At 43.2% G+C, this 20,389-nt stretch overlaps 1 protein-coding gene across 1 annotated transcript in view; it reads left to right on the top strand.

Annotated features, from left to right (window-relative positions):
• PIWIL2 (piwi like RNA-mediated gene silencing 2) overlaps nt 1–13,546 on the top strand; it is a gene marked incomplete at both ends in the record, with an annotated part of 34,436 nt that extends 20,890 nt beyond the window's left edge. Inside the window, 8 exons of the mRNA XM_083368441.1 lie at nt 1,035–1,223; nt 1,938–2,039; nt 2,841–2,960; nt 4,811–4,899; nt 8,807–8,912; nt 10,098–10,351; nt 12,604–12,711; nt 13,390–13,546. Coding sequence (XP_083224567.1) covers nt 1,035–1,223; nt 1,938–2,039; nt 2,841–2,960; nt 4,811–4,899; nt 8,807–8,912; nt 10,098–10,351; nt 12,604–12,711; nt 13,390–13,546 — 1,125 coding nt within the window. The remainder of the gene's footprint in view (nt 1–1,034; nt 1,224–1,937; nt 2,040–2,840; nt 2,961–4,810; nt 4,900–8,806; nt 8,913–10,097; nt 10,352–12,603; nt 12,712–13,389) is intronic.
• Nucleotides 13,547–20,389: the final 6,843 nt, after the last annotated feature.

Below are 20,389 nucleotides of genomic sequence, written 5' to 3'. Positions count from 1 at the left end.
CTGTTGCGGCATCCCCATGGCCACATAATCCAAATTCAGATGCTTGGCAAGGTGAGATCAGCGCCCACCCTTCTGATCTTTTTTATGAATATTTTATTAATTTTCTAGTTTTACAGTCAAATACTTAATAGACAACATGTTGTCTGGGTCCGTTAGTAATTCAGTGGTATATATTAACTTCTTCCATCTAGATCCATTATTACAGCATCAAATGTTTCCTTTCTTCTTTTGGTAGTATCTGTTTCCCCACATTAGGTAAATACAATTCTTATTAATAAATATACAATTGAATATCAACATCTTTGTTAGATTTTTCTCATAATATCAATAATGTCAGTTTTAGACTTTTCTAACCAAAACATATCTTAATTGCGTTTGCACTTAATATCCATATGTTCAATCAGTATCCTGTTTTCGCTTTTTTTAAAATTTTAACATCCCCTCAATGTTCAAAATGTCTATTGTTGATAATTTCAAAGTAAGTTATATTTGGGTAACCAAAAGCTTCCCTTATTCAAACTTCTTAGCATTTTCCTGTTTCCCTTCTCATACCAAAATCTAATATTCTAATTACAAATCTTATCTTTCTAGTTATGATAATTCTTCTATTTCTAGTATCTATTCTCCACCATATTCAAACATCTAGTTAATAATATAATAGCCCTTCTAATGGATCAAAACCTCTATTTTCCTCAGTCTTACTCTAGCTTTCTTCCTTTGCCAAATAACTTTCCAAGTCAGTGCATTTGAATCATCAAGTAATTTTTCCTCTGTTTTTGCCAGTTGCCTTATAAGACCTTGCATTTTGATGACATGGCCATGGGGTTGCTGGGACAGTCATTAGAGCAAAGAGATGTCACGTTTTTCAGTGCCATTGCAACTTTGGTTGCTCAACGAATAGTTATTAAGTCAAGCTAATCTGTAGTAAAATATATATATATTATTATCCTCAAAATACCTGGGAAGCCACAACATTTTCGCATGTGTTTATTTCAAGTGTCGAAAGCATGTTGACTTTTCATCTTATTTCTTAGGTTCCAATCCATTTTTGGGCACTCTTTTACCCAAAGCGGGCGATGGAACAAGCACACGAACTAGTTAGCATGCTGCAAAAAATCTCAGTACCACTTGGCATCCCGTTGGCTGCACCTATTTGGAAAGAATTGAGAGATGACCGAATAGAGACTTATGCCAGAGCTATCAAATCATTGCTAAGTAGTGAGGTGCGGGGTTATGGGTTTGTGATTTTACGATGTTGGTTTCCTCTTTCATTTTTTTCTCTCTCTTTCTCTCTCGCAGCTTTATTGATCTTGACTTTCAAATAAAGTATACTGAGATACAGAATATTAAGGCAGGAAGGGAGAAGGAAGAGGAGTATACGCTTGGGATGCATAGAGCAAACTCTTAGTAAAACTTTCCTGGGAAGAAGCTGCTGAGCCTCAACAGTTTGCCTTCTAATGGATTCATATTTTGTTGAAATATGAACAAACATATACAGTGGTACCTGGGTACTCATTGTTAATTGGTTCCAGAAGGTGCGATGGGTAAAAGATGGGGGCCAAACAATTTTTTTTCCTTAAGGAAAGCAACCGACACTGACAATTTCTAGCTTGAAATATTTTTGCCATCGTAAAGTAATGGCAAAGAGTCCGCTTGGTGTAGTGGTTAGAGTGCTAGTTTAGAAATCAGGAGACTGTGAGTCTCTGGATTGGGAGACTTTGGGCTCTTAACCCAACCCACATTAAGAGTTCTTGTTGTGGGGAAATTGCAAGAAGGAAGCATTAATTACACTGCCTTGAGTTGCATAAAATAAAAGCAGGACGTAAATTAATAAATGACATTAGTTTCACCTCCCAATATGCTGAACCATAGTGGTATAGTGATATTTAATGATCTTATTGCAAGCTGGTTACTCACTGTCCTTTCTCTTTATTCAGGGATCAATACAATTAGTCGTTTGTATTATCACAGGAGCTAAAGATGATTTGTATAGAGCCATTAAAAGGCTGTGCAATGTACAGAACCCAGTTCCTTCCCAGGTACGTAAATAGTTGTCTGTTCCTTGAGCCTGTAAAAATGCTTGAATGGACGTTGTTGATTGTGATATTACTTGTTTGATCACCTGTGTTTTTATGAAGAGCCTCTGATGTGTCTTTGAGGCTCAACATTAGGTGTAACAGGAAACCACTTATACTGTTCATATATACATCGTTTGTATATGAGCTTTGAACTGTTCTAGAGTTTTATGATATTCAAATATTAGCCAGCGTTTACTAATGTCAACGTTTAGCTTTTAATTGTGAATTGAGAATTCAATATTTAATAAATGGATCTTTAAAATCAGATTTTTTTAGAAGGTAGAAATATGGAGGAACCTTGATCAAACCCTCTATATTTTTAATAACTTTAAGGGTGTTATTTTTGGAAATACGTTTAAATATTTTTTGTTGAATGGAGGCTTATTTTTTTTGTGAGGAGGAAACAAAATGTTGGTTTACTTCAAGCAATGATCTCTTATTACCTTGTAAATATATCACAGCTTAGAATTAGATGTGGAAAATATGGAATTTCAACCATTTTGACTTTTGAAAGGGCCACTTCTGACTTCATAAGGAATATTTCAATGCCCTTCTGATTTTAATGGAAATGTTTCAAGTTCAAAAGGGGGCTAGACTCTTTTGGTGAAGTCAGAAAAGCATTGGGATACTCCTGACGAAATTAAGCTTAAAGTAGAATGGTTTAAAACATATTTTATGCAATAATCAAACTGAGAATTCCTGAAAGAGAAACATTTGTTTTTTGCCCAGGCATTTACTAGTTCTAATCATTAATTGCTACAGGTTATTAATGTTCGAACCATTACAACACAATATTCTAAACTTAGAAGTATAGCACAGAAGATTCTGTTACAGATTAATTGCAAGCTAGGTGGAGAGCTGTGGGGTGTGGACATTCCATTGGTAAGTAATACAGATATTATTTCTCTCCAGTGAAGCTTAATTCAGTAATAAGAATAATTCTCTAAAATAATGTTGCATATGTTATGTATGCATACTTGTGTCCTTTAAGTGGCACTATTGATACCCATCTTTTTCAGCCCCTTTCACTTAATTATGACCTGCTGAAAGTTGGAAACTTTAAAAATATATGTTACAATCTCAGGTGGAGAACAGTCAGATCATTTCCATCCTCTTACAGTTTGCTTGGATAAGATGCTGTTTCAAAAAGAGACAAGTGAAAATGTACAAAGCATTCCACCAAAGAATTGAGTTGAAATACTTAGAACCAGTGGTAGGATTCAGCCGGTTCGCACCGATTCGGTAGAACTGGTAGCTAAATTTTGTTGAGTTCGAACTGGCTGAACCTATGCTGCTTCTGGAAGCCCGTTCTAGGCCTGGAGGAGTCCTCCCAGGCCTAGAACGGCCCACCGGAAGTGCATGGATGTCACTTCCAGAAGTCCATTCTAGGCCTCAGAGGCCCAGGCTTGCATCCACGCAGAGAATCAAATGTTCAGGTATTTGAATCCCACCACTGCTTAGAACACATTAACATCAACTTTAACCCTGTCAGCAACTATTGCCAGTAATATTTGTAAGAACAATGGTTTAACGCATCAAGAGCGACTCCAGTGGCAACAATTGCCACATTTCTGAAGTGAGCACCAGCCAGAAGCCCATAATCAACCAGCCAGTCCTACAGCATTTCTCTTTCCAAATGATCAGGATCATCATCTCTTTTTTCGTACAGCAGAAATGCTGTAGATTAAGCTGGGTTGTAGAAACGATTCTCAAGATGCCAACTTCTGCACAAAGCAGGGGACGGCTTAGATTGCCCCTTCCCATACAATGAGCAGTATAAGTAAAGGTAAAGGTTCCCCCGCACATGCGTGCTAGTAGTTTCCAACTCTAGGGGCCGATTCTCAACTCCGTTTCAAAGCCGAAGAGCCAGCGCTTGTCCGAGGACGTCTCCGTGGTCATGTGGCCGGCATGACTAGATGCCAAAGGCGCACGGAACGCTGTTACCTTCCCACCGGAGTGGTCCCTATTTGTCTACTTGCATTTTTATGTGCTTTCGAACTGCTAGGTTGGCAGAAGCTGGGACGAGTAACAGGTGCTCACTCTGTTACACGGCACTCGGGATTCAACCCATGAAACCACCAACCATCTGATCGACAAGCTCAGCGTCCTAACCCACTGAGCCACCGCGTCCCCTGCAGTATAAGAACCAGATGCAAAATTGGAACTGGGAATCTTTTCTGAGTTGCGGAGGAGGGTTTTCTCTTGGAGTGCTAAAAGTAGAAATGTTACTGTCTTTGGCAGTGTTTCCTACCTGAAATGCTTATACGCAAAACAACCAGATAGTACATGAATGTATTTGAGTAGAGAGAAAGTTATGCGTTACCTGTTGTTGTAAAATATACCAAAAACCTCAGCTGTGGAATATATTGTCATGGTCCCCTCATGGAAGGGGTTAACAAAGGGGTGGTGCAGACTTATTATAGTCATTAGGAGTCAAGATTGACTTGAAGAATCAGAAAACAATGGCCAAGCTACAGGAAACTCTCATGCTGTAAAGCAAAGGTCTTCAAACTTGGCCCTTTGATGACTTGTGGACTTGCAACTCCCAGAATTCCTGAGCCAGCCATGCTGAGGGGAAAGGGAGAGGTTTCCATGCTGAGCCATGCTGGCTGAGGAATTCTGGGAGTTGAAGTCCACAAGTCATCAAAGAGCCAAGATTGCCTACCCCTGATCTAGCTGGATATCCCTTGCAGTTGTGCAAGTGGAGAATAATACTTTGTTCCTCCTTCCAGAAACAGCTGATGGTGATTGGCATCGACGTGTATCATGATCCCAGCAGGGGGAAGCGCTCCGTAATGGGCTTTGTGGCAAGCACCAATCTGTAAGTGTCCTCTCTCTCTCTTTTTCTCTTTTTTAACTTTTGGCATTCAGATCTCTGGCCCGGCTCTAGAACTGTGGCCCTTGCTTAAGTTCACATAGAATGGCTGATTTCCAAATATTTGATGTTTCTGGTCTTGAGGAATAAATACGCTGCTTGTGATTCATGTATTAGGTTTTTTTTTATTTGAAAACAAGATCCTTCCTGCCAAAAGTTAGGAAGCAGCTTGGCTTATTTCTAAGCCAAGCTTAATTCACAAACTCATCCACTCAGCCTTCTTCTCCACCCTTCTTTTATGATTGTGGGAGTTGAAGTCCATGAGTCATAAAAGAGCCAAGGTTGCCTACCCCTGCACTATCGGCTTATCAGCTGACTTCAGAAAGAGAGCCCTCGGTTTTCTCCCCCCCCCCCCCTCTCTCTCTCTCTCTCTCTCTCTCTCTCTCTCTCTCTCTCTCTCTCTCTCTCTCTCTCTCTCTCTCTCTCTCTCTCTCTCTCTCTTTTCTTGGATATGGAACCCTTTACAGCAGGTCTTTTATCCTACTCATTTCCCAGGAGCCACTGACTACATGGGGTTGAGGAGAATTTTCTTTTCATTTTGCGTTGCTACGGAGGAGATTTAATAAGAGGCTGGGTGGAAAATGCAAAGGATCTACAAGCACTTAAAAGACAAAGAGCACAGTGAAAATTTGGGAGTGACATTAAATTTAAAGACCACCAATTTAAAGAAGACCAATAATGACAGGTAGAACAACTAGCCTTAGAACTGACAGTGAAGATATTGAAATGGTGGATAGTTTCTGCCTTTAAGGCCCAAACATCAAGAATACCGGAATAAGCAATCAAGAAATATGCTGCAGAATTGCATTTAGTAGAGCAGCTAAGGCAGCCTTGGAAAAGATATTCAGATGCCATGATGTCTCTATACATTATAAGGATCAGAGTCATGCCAGCAATGATATTTGCTATTGCACTCTGTAAAAATGAAAATTGGATTTTAAAGAAGCAGGATAGGAGCAGTTTTGATGCTTTTGAACTTTGATGTTGGGGAAGACTCCTGAGGATACAATGGACAGCAAAGAAAACAAACTGATGGACCATTGAACAAATCAATGGAGTCAAACAGAGTTCTTATTTGAGGCACAAATGACATAGGATAGGATAGGGCAGGACAGGACAGGATAGGACAAAATAGGGGAATAGAATGAAGAACAGAACTGAATACTAGACAGTAGAATTGAATACTAGAGAATTGGAATGAATGGAATAGAATTAGAATAGAATAGAATATTGCCACTTTAAATGTACACTAAACAGCATACCGTATATACTTGAGTATAAGCCGACTCAACTATAAGCCGAGACCCCCAATTTCACCCCCAAAAACTGGAAAAAGTTGGTGACTTGAGTATAAGCCGATCCGCCGTTCTGCAAGCCTCCGCTGCCGGCTGCTTCGTTCCGCAGCGGAAAGAAGCAGGCAGGCTGCTTCGTTCCGCAGCGGAAAGAAGCAGGCAGGCTGCTTCGTTCCGCTGCGGAAAGAAGGCTGCTTCTTTCCGCAGTGGAAAGAAGCAGCCTGCTTCGTTCAGGCTGCTTCGTTCCGCAGCGGAAAGAAGCAGGCAGGCTGCTTCTTTCCGCTGCGGAAAGAAGGCTGCTTCTTTCCGCAGTGGAAAGAAGCAGCCTGCTTCGTTCAGGCTGCTTCGTTCCGCAGCGGAAAGAAGCAGGCAGGCTGCTTCGTTCCGCAGCGGAAAGAAGCAGCCTGCCTGCTTCTTTCCGCTGCGGAAAGAAGGCTGCTTCTTTCCGCAGTGGAAAGAAGCAGCCTGCTTCGTTCAGGCTGCTTCGTTCCGCAGCGGAAAGAAGCAGGCAGGCTGCTTCGTTCCGCAGCGGAAAGAAGCAGGCAGGCTGCTTCTTTCCGCTGCGGAAAGAAGGCTGCTTCTTTCCGCAGTGGAAAGAAGCAGCCTGCTTCGTTCAGGCTGCTTCGTTCCGCAGCGGAAAGAAGCAGGCAGGCTGCTTCTTTCCGCTGCGGAAAGAAGGCTGCTTCTTTCCGCAGCGGAAAGAAGCAGCCTGCTTCGTTCAGGCTGCTTCGTTCCGCAGCGGAAAGAAGCAGGCAGGCTGCTTCTTTCCGCTGCGGAAAGAAGGCTGCTTCTTTCCGCAGTGGAAAGAAGCAGCCTGCTTCGTTCAGGCTGCTTCGTTCCGCAGCGGAAAGAAGCAGGCAGGCTGCTTCGTTCCGCAGCGGAAAGAAGCAGCCTGCCTGCTTCTTTCCGCTGCGGAAAGAAGGCTGCTTCTTTCCGCAGTGGAAAGAAGCAGCCTGCTTCGTTCAGGCTGCTTCGTTCCGCAGCGGAAAGAAGCAGGCAGGCTGCTTCGTTCCGCAGCGGAAAGAAGCAGGCAGGCTGCTTCGTTCCGCAGTGGAAAGAAGCAGGCAGGCTGCTTCTTTCCGCTGCGGAAAGAAGGCTGCTTCTTTCCGCAGTGGAAAGAAGCAGCCTGCTTCGTTCAGGCTGCTTCGTTCCGCAGCGGAAAGAAGCAGGCAGGCTGCTTCGTTCCGCAGCGGAAAGAAGCAGGCAGGCTGCTTCGTTCCGCAGCGGAAAGAAGCAGGCAGGCTGCTTCGTTCCGCAGCGGAAAGAAGCAGGCAGGCTGCTTCGTTCCGCTGCGGAAAGAAGCAGGCAGGCAAGGCACGGAGATCCGGAGACCTGCCGACGTTTGGGGAGGTTTGGGGAGGTGCCCAAACCTCCCCAAACGTCAGCAGGTCTCCGGATCTCCTCCCCAAACCTCCCCAAACGTCGGCAGGTCTCGGGATCTCCGTGCCTTGCCTGCCTGCTTCTTTCCGCTGCGGAAAGAAGCAGGCAGGCAAGGCACGGAGATCCCGAGACCTGCCGACGTTTGGGGAGGTTTGGGGAGGTGCCCAAACCTCCCCAAACGTCAGCAGGTCTCCGGATCTCCGTGACCTGCCTGCCTGCTTCTTTCCGCAGCGGAAAGAAGCAGGCAGGCAAGGCACGGAGATCCGGAGACCTGCCGACGTTTGGGGAGGTTTGGGGAGGTGCGCGCAATCCCGGAAGCACCAAAGCCTCGGCCGCGCACAAGTCCTCGGTAAGTTTTTTTTGTTGACTGGAGTATAAGCCGAAGTGGAATTTTTCAGCCCAAAAAGTGGGCTGAAAAATTCGGCTTATACTCAAGTATATACGGTATATTAAAATGAAATTTCATTGCATTCATCATACCATTATGCGTATACCCGCATACACACACATACATGACACAGAGAAACATCACAGTCTAGTTCGAATGTCTACATAGACACGGCGGGGGGAAAAAGGAATCCTGCAAATTTATAAGGTGGATGTCATATAAGGAACAAAGCTGTTACAGAATCTAGTAGTTCTGCTATAAAGCTCAAATTATCCTACTGTGGACACGTGCTGTGAAGATCCATCTCTCTGGAAAAGGCCCTGATGCTGAGAAAGGTGGAAGGAAAAACAAGAAGAGTACGATCAGCACCAAGGTGATGGACTCGGTTGCTCTGGAGAGGAGTGCACTGTTGGGAGACCCACAAGACAGTTGCTCGTGGAAAAAAATCTATGAGCAGAAGGATTGAGCTTCATATTAGATGAAGGGAGTAAGGGGGACTTTTGCCTAATTTTAAAATGAGTGGCACAAAAATTCAAAACTTTTTTCTTACTTTTCCATTGTTTTCATTGGGTTTGCATTGAAATAGAATTGCTTGGATTCCTTTTGCAGATTATTTTTTTTTAAAAAAAAACTTCTGTATCCCTCTAGAATTGACTCAATTTATTATTTAAATGTTACAGTGTTAAAAGATTCCAACAGTTTCCAGAAATAAAACTTGGGCCTAATTGTGAATTTTGAGGCTCTTATTCTTTGAATTTACATTATTAATATTATTCCACTTTTCTGCCACCAGAATTTTGACACGATGGTATTCCAGGGTTGTATTCCAGACGGCTCATCAAGAAATAATAGATAGCCTAAAGGTCTGTTTAGTAGCTGCTTTGCAGAAATTCCACGAGGTGAGAAATGACTTTCCGGTTCTCTGGAATTTATAGAGAAGCATGTCCAGATTAACAGTTCTGTATATATATATATTTTGAGAAGGTATGTTTGTTCCATTGTGCTGCCTTTAGATGCAACAGGAGTGCTTTGTAACAGAAGATCCCCCAGTTTCTTCTCAATGACTCTATGCTCCAACACTAGAAGTTTTAAGAACAGACTGGACAGCCATTTTTCTGAAATGGTATAGGGATTCCTGCCTGAGCAAGGGGTTGGACTAGATGATCTCAAAGGTCCCTTCCAACTTTATTATTATTTATTACTACTACTACTACTACTACTCAGGGTAGGGACTGTTCTTCCTATCCACGAAGACTAAATTCTTTTAGAGAAAAGGCTAGGATGGGAACTGGAAAGAGAGAGATCAATTTCCTTTCTAAAGCTGGTCCCTTCCTGTACAGTAGATCACATCCCAAGCTTTGCTTTTATCTGAGCAGCTCTTTCTAAGTTCAGGTAGTCCTTGACTTACAAACCATTTATTTAGCGAACATTCAGAGTTACAGCAGCCCTGAAAAAAGTGACTTTATGGCCAGTTTTCACACATCCACTGCAGCATCCTCCGTGATCACGTGATCGAAACTTGGGAGGCTTGGCAACTGATTCGTATTTATGACAGTTGCATTGTTCTGGGATCATTATGGGATCTCCTTTTACGAACCTTCTAACCAGTCCAGTGGAGAAGCCAAATTCCCTTCACCAGTATGTTAGTAACTTAACAGCTGCAGTGATTCACTTAAGGACGGTAGCAAGAAAGGTTGCATAGTGGGCCAAAAACTCACTTAACAGCTGCGCGTTATGTTTTAAATGTGTGTTACGTAAGTAAGAAACACGTGAGAGTAAGTGACTAAATTTTATTTTTAGTGCATGCCATTGTGCCCACAGGGAGAAAAAAAATGACAATAAAGATTATCTAATCTAAAAAAAACCTATTGTAATCTTATTTAGCAACAGAAAGGTTGGGCCTCAATTGTGGTCATAAGCCTGAGGACAACCTGTAGTTTAGATTTCTGCCTTTTGCTACAGATCAGGCAGAAGAAAAGAGGAAACAAGTTCATTGGGGGAAAAAATTGAAATTTCCTGGATCCAATATAGGTACAAGCCATTAAATGCCTCTTTCTGATTGTTGGATGTTTGTTCTCTCCAAGGTCAACCATAATCTCCCGGAGAAGATAGTGATTTATAGAGATGGAGTTTCCGATGGCCAGCTGAAAATAGTAGAAAGCTATGAAATCCCACAGCTGGAGAAATGCTTTGAAGCTTTTAACAATTACAACCCTAAAATGGTGGTGTTTGTGGTCCAGAAACAAATCAGCACCAACATCTATTCACCAGTTGGTCAACAACTTTCAACTCCTCCTCCAGGGACAGTGTTAGACCACACGGCCACCTATCAAGACTGGTGAGTGAAAAGCTTTCACCGAGCACTTTTTCCTTCCCAGATCTCCTGTTGCCTTCTGGGAGAGTTTAAAGCCTTTGTATTTTCTCCATTCCTCCATGATAAAAAAATAATAATCATAATATAAAAAAATAATAATTTCCTGTAGACCCAGCATTGCAGTTAAGGTGCTGGTGATGACCTATAAAGCCCTAAATGGCTTGGGTCCGGGATATTTGAGGGAACACCTGCTGCCGGCATCAAGCTCCCTTCGTCCAGTGCGCTCACACAGGGAGGGTCTCCTCAGGGTGCCGCCGGTAAAAGACTGCCGGCGGATAACACCCAGGGGGAGGGCCTTCTCTGTGGGTGCGCCTGCCCTCTGGAACCAGCTGTCCGTGGAGCTGAGGACTGCCCCTGACCTTCGTTCATTCCGCCGGGACCTGAAGACCTGGCTCTTTGAGCTCTCCAGCCCAGGCTGAGAATTTTTTAACCGGGGTTTTTATTTTAAGGGATAATTTAATCTTTTTTAATTGTTTTTTAACTTTTGTATTTTATATTGCTGATTTTAAATACCCTGTAAACCGCCCTGAGTCCTTCTGGAAAGGGCGGTATATAAATCTAATAAAATAAAATAAAATAAAATAAAATTAATTAAATGCAAACACTGGAGGTTTTTAAGAAAAGTTCGGACGACCATTTGTCTTAAATGGTACAGGGCAGGGGTCTGCAACTTGGACAACTTTTTGACTTGTGGACTTCAGCTCCCAGAATTCCTCAGCCAGCTGGCTGAGGAATTCTGGGAGCTGAAGTCCACAAGTCTTAAAAGTTGTCGAAGTTGCAGACCCCTGGCATAGGGTTTCCGGCCTGAGCTGGGGGTTGGACTAGAAGACCTCCAAGGTCCCTTCCAACTCTTGTTATTCTGTTAAATACGTCTCTAGGCTTGCCCCCCCCTCAACTCAAAATAGCTTATTTCCAGGTGATCAAAATCAACCATGGCCGCCCTGCTTTTGTCAGCTTTATCTGTAGTCTTTTCTATAGGTTATGCTAAACACGTCCCCACGTGGGATGTCTCCAGAACCGAGACAGTCATCAGTGTGATAGGGCAGCACAATGGGCTGCACCTGGGCTGCTGTTGCCCTGCCCCTTTGCGACCTCTCCCTGGTCAACACAACCACTAGTGGCAGTAAAAGCTGAATGGAGAGGCAGCTGATGGGGAGTGTTCGAGTGAGAGAGAAGGTGGTTTGCCTTCTTTCTGGGAAATAAAGCCTGAAGCAGCCTAAGGCAAATAGTAAGACATTATTATCCAGCAGTAGGACTTAAAGGGAGTAGTAGTAGTGGAAGAGCAGCAGTAAGAGTGGTCGTAGAACTGGGGAAGAGTGGAGTAGTCAGCAGTAAGAACTAGTTTTTCAGTACTTACAGTATGTGGGTGTTGCCTAGAAACCTGAGTCATTGTGTTGGCTTCCTTGGCTTTTGCATTCTGACATTCTCCCCAGAGTTCTAGAATAGAATAGAGCTGGAAGGGACCTTGGAGGTCTTCTAGTCCAGCCCCCTGCTCAAGCAGGAGAACCTAAACCATTTCAGACAAATGGCTGTCCAGTCTCTTCTTAAAAACTTCCAGTGTTGGAGCATTCACAGTTTCTGGAGGCAGGTTGTTCCACTGGTTAATTGTTCTAACTGTCAGGAAGTTTCTCCTTAGTTCTAGGTTGCTTCTCTCCTTGATTAGTTTCCATCCGTTGCTTCTTGTTCTGCCTTTGGGCGCTTTGGAGAGTAGCTTGACTCCCTCTTCTTTGTGGCAACCCCTGAGATATTGGAAGACTGCTATCATGTCCCCCCTCACCCTTCTCTTCACTAAACTAGACTTACCCAATTCCAGCAACTGTTCCTTACATGTTTTAGCCCCCAGTTCCCTAATCATCTTTGTTGTTGTTCTCTGTACTCTTTCTTAGCGTCTTGACATCTTTTTTACATCATGATGACCAAAGCTGAACAGAATTGATGTCTGGTACTCTGTGGAGAGATCATTCTTCCTTCTCTCTCCATGTACAATGTGGGAAGCTGTGGCCCAGATATAAAATTATCTCAAACCATTGGAATCCTTGCTTGGATTGTTCAGAGGTGTTCCCCTATCTTGGCTTGCCAGTTTAATAACAGTTCACTTTTGTTCCAGGCCTCCACTTTGAAGGTTATAAAGAATTAGACTTAACTCTTTCTCTGCTGACAGTGAAGTTGATAGAGGTTCAACTCTGCTCTTTTTCCTTTTGCTTCTTTCTTGTTAGGGTGGATTTTTACTTGATAGCTCACTACTCACCACAAGGTTGTGGCATCCCTACTCACTACGTCTGTGTATGGAATACAGCCAATCTCACTCCTGATCACATGCAGAGGTGAGAGTGTATGTTATCGCTCGGTTTCAGATTTTGTTTTCTCATTGAACAGGAGGCAGAATGTGAATCTAGTGAATTACGTAAAGCAGGAAGTACTGAATACAACAAATGGATGTTTTGGAGCGGGGAAGGACTGTAATTATGAATGTTAGGATTTTGTTTCATGGTTTCGTTTTATTTTCTACACGGTGTGTACAGCTTTGCTTCGTACTCAGTACAGCAGCGTGAATGGAAGGGGAGAGAAAGTGAGGACTTTCTTGCTTCCTGGTTTAAAAAGCAGTTGCCTGGAGGGTGGTCCTCCAGCTGTGCTGTGCCCTGGTTTGCAAGATGGTGGGACGGCCCCAAACTGTCTGTCAGTTGCCTATTTCCAGGGGCTTCCTTGCAGCTCTTTGGCCAATATTTTTCCTTTTAAGAGCTTGAAGCAGGACGAAAGTGGTTAAGTATCTTTTTTTTTCTGGATGGAGTGAATAATTTCCTTTGCAAGAGGGTAAAGTAAATCCAAGATGTGAAGGGAAATCAATCGGTTTTTCCCTTGCAGCATTTCAGAATGAATACTAATTGGAATATATTGGAGATTAGGGACTTGTCAAGCTATAACAGAAATACCTTGTGGGTCCAGGTTATAGAAGCAGGTCTTCTAATGAGGAATTTCCTTCTCACACTCCTGTTTTTTATTAGGCTGACTTTCAAACTTTGCCACCTCTACTGGAATTGGCCAGGAACTATCCGAGTGCCTGCCCCATGCAAATACGCGCATAAGCTGGCTTTTCTCTCTGGGCACGTTCTCCACCACGAACCGTCAATTGAGCTGTGTGAGAAACTTTTCTTCCTGTAGCTTCTGCCATGGGCCGCCTTCAAAGGGAGAGCGCGAACGCCCTCATCCGAGACGGCATTGCCCAGTTCCAGCCCTTCCCAGTTTCAGACTACTCCCCTCCACCCCTCAACTGGGCACTCTGTTTTATAATAATGTTTATTTGGTCAATGACCAGAAGAAGAAAAAAGTTTTAAAAAATTACACCACCATAGCAAAATAGAAAAGATGAAGCAAACAAACAAAGATAAAAATGTGACTGCTATAGCAGTACATTAATTGCTTGTACAAGTGTACTTCTGTCGCAGGGCACACTATGCAGTAAAATATATAACCATCTTTAAACAAGATAAGCTAGTACCAGTATGTGTTAAATCTAAAATGGTAAATAAAACAAAAAATATTTCCAGTTATGCCTTATTTTCATTGCAGCAACACAGAATTTGGCTATTGCATAGGTGATAACAGGTTTCAAATCTTGTAGAAGATGGTTCATAGATGGAATAGCCTGTTGCCTTCAGTCTGAAATGTCATATCCCTTATTCCAGTGGTTCTCAACCTTTTCTTCACCAAGGACCCCCATGAGTACCTTTTGTAGCCATGGGCCCCCAAGACTTAAGTTAAGATTTAAGTCATAACATTACTTCAAGCCTTCGCGCACACCCCCTGTGATGACATCATGCCCTCCAGGGGGTCATGGACCAAAGGTTGAGAACCACTGCTTTATTCATCGAGCAGTTGTTTGGCTTGGTCATATCTTAAATTAGGAGTGGTACAAAAAGCTCATATAATGCCAACTTCTGATCTGTGAACTGTTTCCAGAAAGAAGGGAAATTATTAAAACCAAAAGAGTTAGTCTGACTGGAAAGAATTGGATTTTCAGCCAATAGTTTATCTTCCTCTTCCAAACCCTTACCTGGATGGTGGCATTCTTGTCTCAAGCCTTAACTGTATGTTTGCTGTTCCATTGGGCGCAACAGGGATGGATCTCAAAAATTTTGCTTGCACTGTTTTGCCTAATTTTCTACCTTTCTGCCCATAGAGGATTGGGACCAGTTGGTTGGCTGGCTCAGGAATTCTGGGAGTCGAAGTCCATGAGGCATAAAAGAGCCAAGATTGCCCACCCCTGGTTTAGCCTGAAAAAGTTTTAATGCTACCGGGATTGTCTTCTGATGGTATAAAACATGGGTGTCAAACTCGTCGCATCGCGTGACGTGTCGTGACGTATCGTGACTTTTTTCGCAATGCCAATGCTGGGATGGGCACCGCCTCCGCATGATGTAACCGGTCCACGGGCCGGCAGTTTGACACCCCTGGTATAAAACATCAACCTAAAACATCAACCTAAGACGGGTGGGGAACTCTGGCCCCTTTATGACTTGTGGACAGCATGACTGGCTCAGGAATTCTGGGAATTGAAGTCCACAAGTCATAAAGGGGCCAGAGTTCCCCACCTCCGACCTAAGAGCTAGCTGCACTACGTGATTCTGATGCGCTTTCCAAGTACCTTCACGGCCCAAGGCATTCAAATATAGTAACCCGTTTTAACTTGTGTCCCCCTATTCTCCGGGATTATTGGATGGCTCTCTTGAGCGAAGATCAGAATTTTAGATCTATCAGAATTAAGAACCAGGGGATTTTGTCCGCAGTCCCCAAACATTGCTGCTGTTGCTCTTTTCCGCCTTCTAAGGGTTTGTGAAATTACGACAGCAGCAGCAACAGCAACGTAGAGGAGTAGAGGGAATCTGCACCCTGCTAGTTTAGGTGCATCAAAGTCTGGATTATGGAGGTGTACCTTTGAACTAAAATACGAGTTGAAAGAAGAGGAGACGAGAATACACCCACGTCTCACTCCTTTCTGAACATTTACTGTGCCAGAGGGGACCCTTAGATATTGGACCTCACTCTTAAAGTGGTGTGGTCGTATAATTTCTTTTGTCAGAAAGCGGAGATACTGCTCATTACTTATATTGTTTGCATACCTGGAAGTTGAGTCAAAGGCATGTTTAAAATCTACAGCGGCCACAAAGAAGGAGGATTCCCCCTTTTTTTTTGAGTGTATTTTTGTATAAAATGGCAGAGCACCAAACTGCGGCCTGTCATTGCCCTCCTTTCTCTAAATCCAGATCTAAACCAATGACCTCGGCTGCTCATCTTGGATTATGTCCTCTTGTCTCTATCCAGTCTTGGAGCTTGAGATTTAATATGTTTAGCAAATTGCTAATAACACTCAACAGGTGACTGGCAATTGTTCTTACTGAGCTTTTTGTAAATTTGGGACTATTATTTCTAGCCCCCTATCTTTCTGGGACATAACCAGTATGATCTATAAATGTTGATAAGGGTGCTAGCAGTGGCACCCGCCAGTTAAGATTGTTTTTAATTACTTTAGGCAAAAAAAATTAGACAACCAATGCAGTCAGTCGGGTTGCCTCTCACACTGAATAAGTGCAGACAGCCTTTTGTCAATAGGGAAATGTCTCTGTCGCACAATCTCTCACTTGGCATTACCGTATTTTCCGGCGTATAAGACGACTGGGCGTATAAGACGACCCCCCAACTTTTGAGATGATTTTCAAGATTTTTCGTCTTATACGCCGGAAAATCAGCGAGCCTGGGAAGGCACGCCCTCCCCTCTCACTGTGGAGGAAGCAGGGCAGGCTGGCGTCTGGCGGGAGCCGGCAGGGCAGTCCTGCGCACATGTGCGCGCGCAGGACTGTCCTGCCGGCTCCCGCCCAACGCTCTTCCCTCTTGAGGCAGCATCGCTCCCCGGCTCCTAAGGAGTCCTCGGGGATGCTGCCTCAAGAGCCATGGCAGGCGCGTCACGCTCTTCCCTCTTGAAGCAGCATCAGCGGAGCCGTCCGGCGTCGGGCGGGAGCTGGCAGGGCATCCCCGAGGACTCCCTAGGAGCCGGGGAGCGATGCTGCCTCCAGAGGGAAGAGCGACTGCCCTGCGGGCTCCCGCCCGACGCCGGATGGCTCCGCCGATGCTGCTTCAAGAGGAAAGAGCGTGAGGCGCCTGCCATGGCTCTTGAGGCAGCATCCCCGAGGACTCCTTAGGAGCCGGGGAGCGATGCTGCCTCAAGAGGGAAGAGTGTCGGGCGGGAGCCGGCAGGGCAGTCCTGCGTGCGCATGCGCAGGACTGCCCTGCCAGCTCCCGCCAGATGCCAGCCTACCCTGCTTCCTCCACAGTGAGATGGGAGGGCGTGCCTTCCCGGGCTTGCTGATTTTAAAAAGTCGTCTTATACGCCGGAAAATACGGTAGGTCAAAAGCTGACTTTAAAAAAATCAACAAAGGTTGCAAAAAGGGAACCACAAGGAGGCAAGGAATATTTTTCTACTAAGTGGCGGAGAACCCAATAATGATCTAATATTGATTGTTCCTTTCTAAAGTCGGCCCGTTCTTCAACAATGATATTTTCATTTGATACCCATCCAATTAATTTTAGATATAAAATCTGGCATAAAATTTGTTTACTGTGTTTGATAAAGTAGTAGGACCATAATTTGCAGAGACAAATGTGTTTAGTTTTGTATAATGGTTTCGTTATTGCATAAAATTCTTTTCTTGCAAGCCCCCCCCCACAAAACCTCGTATGTAAATGGAAATTGTAGCTTATGGTCCATTCAACCTCTATTTGCTGAGCCAGTCATTGAAATCCTGTTCTAAATGTGGTGACCTTTTGCATTGAACACACAAATATGGCCTTCTATGCTTACCACGGCAGAAGGCCAATATTGAGTACATAACCTTTTCTGGACTGGAACATGCTTGTCTAGTTTTCCTGATCTTGGTATCTAGAACTGTAGTTCTTCATGCTGTTAATAATTTACCTTCTCTACTAGCACTGAAATCTCCTGATATGCTTATTCAGCTTTATTACCCAATTCCTCCATGATTTGTCTGCACTTTGTCCAAGTCTACCAAATGAAGTGTTCGAACAGTTGCTTCTTTTTTTTCCCAAAGAAAGATAAGCTGTGTGTTGTCTGAAAGCTTCCTAGAAAAGCAGAGCGTTCCTTTGCAGGGTTTGAGGTGAAGGGTGTATCTGCTGCCTTATAGTTCATGCCTGTTTGTATCTCCCGATACTGTACTTGTATATTTCTCAATAAAGTAGATATTTAAAAGCTGAACTCAAGTTTCCAGTTCTCTCAGCCCAGATTCCTTCCCTGAAATCTTATCGATTCCCCACTGAACTTTTTGCAGCTTTGGGAATACATACACCTGCTGAACTTAAAAGAATTATTTGTGAAGGTAGGTTTTCAAATTGGCAATAGAGGAGTTTTATTTATTTATTAAATTTGCACGCCATCTATCTCTCTACCATGCGGCTCTGGATTAAGAATTAAGCTCTTGATATTTTTCAGTGTGGTTACTTGCAATCTTTTTTTTTTTTGGCATGATAATAAAAAGGATTCTGGAATTTAGGAAACCGCAAAATGCAGTTTGTAATGCCCTCCACTTGGACTTCAGAACCTCATTTTTACACATAAAGCTTTCTAGGCATGCTTTGGGCCAACCTAAAAGGAGTTGTGAAAGTTTTGGGGAATGACCCCAGCAGTTGGCTGGAAGGGACCCATTGTCTCCTGCTCCAAAATATATTGCCTCATCTACCTAGGCCACCGTGCTTTTGGCATCATAACTGAGTGATAAGGCCACTTTTTTCATGCACAAAAACCCGTGCCCAATCTCCAACTAAAGTGTCCCTGGGAATGGGACTGGAAAAAGGAAGCTGGACCATCTGAATGAAATGTTAGAAGCGGTGGATGTCAACAGGGTTAGGGTTAGAGTTGAATTATTTTTCTAATGGAATACCTTTTAAACACCCCAGCCATGCTGAGCCATATTTCAGTTGAATAAGAATCTGATCTTTTCATAGACATCCATTTCTTTGTCCTCATAGCTGTCATTTGTAGATCTAATTTTGATGCCATCTCTTGTCAAGTAAAACGTGTTTCTTATCTGCCATTTCAGAACGTCAAAAAACGTCAAAAAACCTGTAACAGCATAGGAGTTATTCAGATTTCTTCCATTATATCTGAATCTATGGACACAGGCTATCCATAGAAGCAACCATCACTATCAATATAGTGGATATCAACTTCTGATTCTATTTTTCAGAAGCGCCCTTCAGTGTTTTCAGTATTACGATGTTTTGTGCCGTTTTATATGTCCTAACCAGGGCTTTTTTTCCTCATAGAACGCTCAGAACGGAGTTCCGGCACCTTTTTTGGATGGAACCTTGTAGGGTAGGCAAGGCGGGTTGTATGACATGTGTGAGTTCCGGCACCTTTTTCTTTTACAAAAAAAGCACTGGTCCTAACCTAGTTCTTTAGCTGTTAATCAGGCTTGTATATTTCTCTTCATTAACTAAAATCTTTAGTTCTCTCTGGTGTCTAATTTTCAAATTGCCTATCTGTCAAGTCTTTATCCAAATAAATATAGGGCTGGGGTTATTCAGAGTTAACGTTTTGTTTTTCCTTTCGGTGAAAGGGCTGCAACTAGCCAGAGACCCTAAATTTCTTTAACTCTTTAGCATCCTCCAAATAGGTGAATTGTGTTTCCACGGCTGGTGATAAGCCGTGACTTACCTGGAAAGGTGAGAGAGTGTTTCAAAAACCCTTTACGAGTTCAGTTTCCCAGCCGAAAGCTTGATTAGTTGATAGGTGCATGTTAACAAACAGAATTTCCATCCAGCAAACACTTCAAGTACAAATTGTGCCACAGGTGGGGTTGCATTTGATGGTAAATAAGTAATTTTTATTTGGTCAATGATCAGCACAATGCAAACAAAAAGACAGATCCACAGAAAGAATAATTCAACAAATATGACTCAGAAACATCTCGGGCAAGAGAAGGAAGTGGCAAAACAACATTGTGGCAATGGAAGTAATTACAGTTGTCTTAAAACTAAAAAAAATGAAAGTCTTCAAGTAATTCTTCAGAGTACAATATTTTTAGCACTGAGGCTCTAATCTAGAATGGAACATAATAAAAACTATAACCACAGCAACTATAAGACAGTCCCCCAAAAAGGAGGGGGGGCAAACAAGTGTTGGAAGGTTTCAAATGTTTTAAAAGGAAATTCACAAGGTGCTTATCCCGTCTTCCAAAACATTCATGTAGAGGTAGGCCTCGACTTATGACCACGATTGAGCCCAAAATTTATGTTGCTGAGACATTTGTTAAATGGGTTTTGTCCCATTTTATGATCTTTCTTGCCACAGTTGTTAAGGCAATCACTGCAGTTTTTAACTTGGTAACACGGTTGTTAAGTGAATCTGGCTTCCCCATTGACTTTGCTTGTCAGATGGTCACAAAGGGGAATCACTTGATCCTGTGACGCTGCAGCCGTCATAAATGCGAGTCAGTTGCCAAGCGTCTGAATTTTGGTCACGTGACCACGGGCATGCTGCGACGGTCATAACTCTGAAAAACGGTCATAAGTCACTTCTTTCCAGTGTCATTTGGATGTCAAAGTTATTCAGTGAATAACTTTGAATGATCACTGAACAAATATACCTGTAGTATAATTATTTGTTGTTGTTAGTTGCAAAGTCATGTCCGACCCATCACGGCCCCATGGACAATGTTTCTCCAGGCCTTCCTGTCCTCTACCATCTTCTGGAGTCCATCTAGGCTCACACCTACTGCTTCAGTGACTCCATCCAGCCACCTCATTCTCTGTCGTCCCCTTCTTCTCTTGCCCTCAACCTTTCCCAGCATTAGGCTCTTCTCCAGTGAGTCCTTCCTTCTCATTAGGCGGCCAAAGTATTTGAGCTTCAACTTCATGATCTGGCCTTCTAAAGAGAGTATAATTATACAGACCCAGAATCTCCTCTCAATCTGATCTTTTAATTATATTCTTCA

Source organism: Vipera ursinii, assembly GCF_947247035.1.
Source record: "Vipera ursinii genome assembly, chromosome: 8".
Taxonomy (NCBI): domain Eukaryota; kingdom Metazoa; phylum Chordata; class Lepidosauria; order Squamata; family Viperidae; genus Vipera; species Vipera ursinii.
Note: the sequence above shows the minus strand (reverse complement) of the source record. Positions and strands in the feature narration are given on the sequence as shown.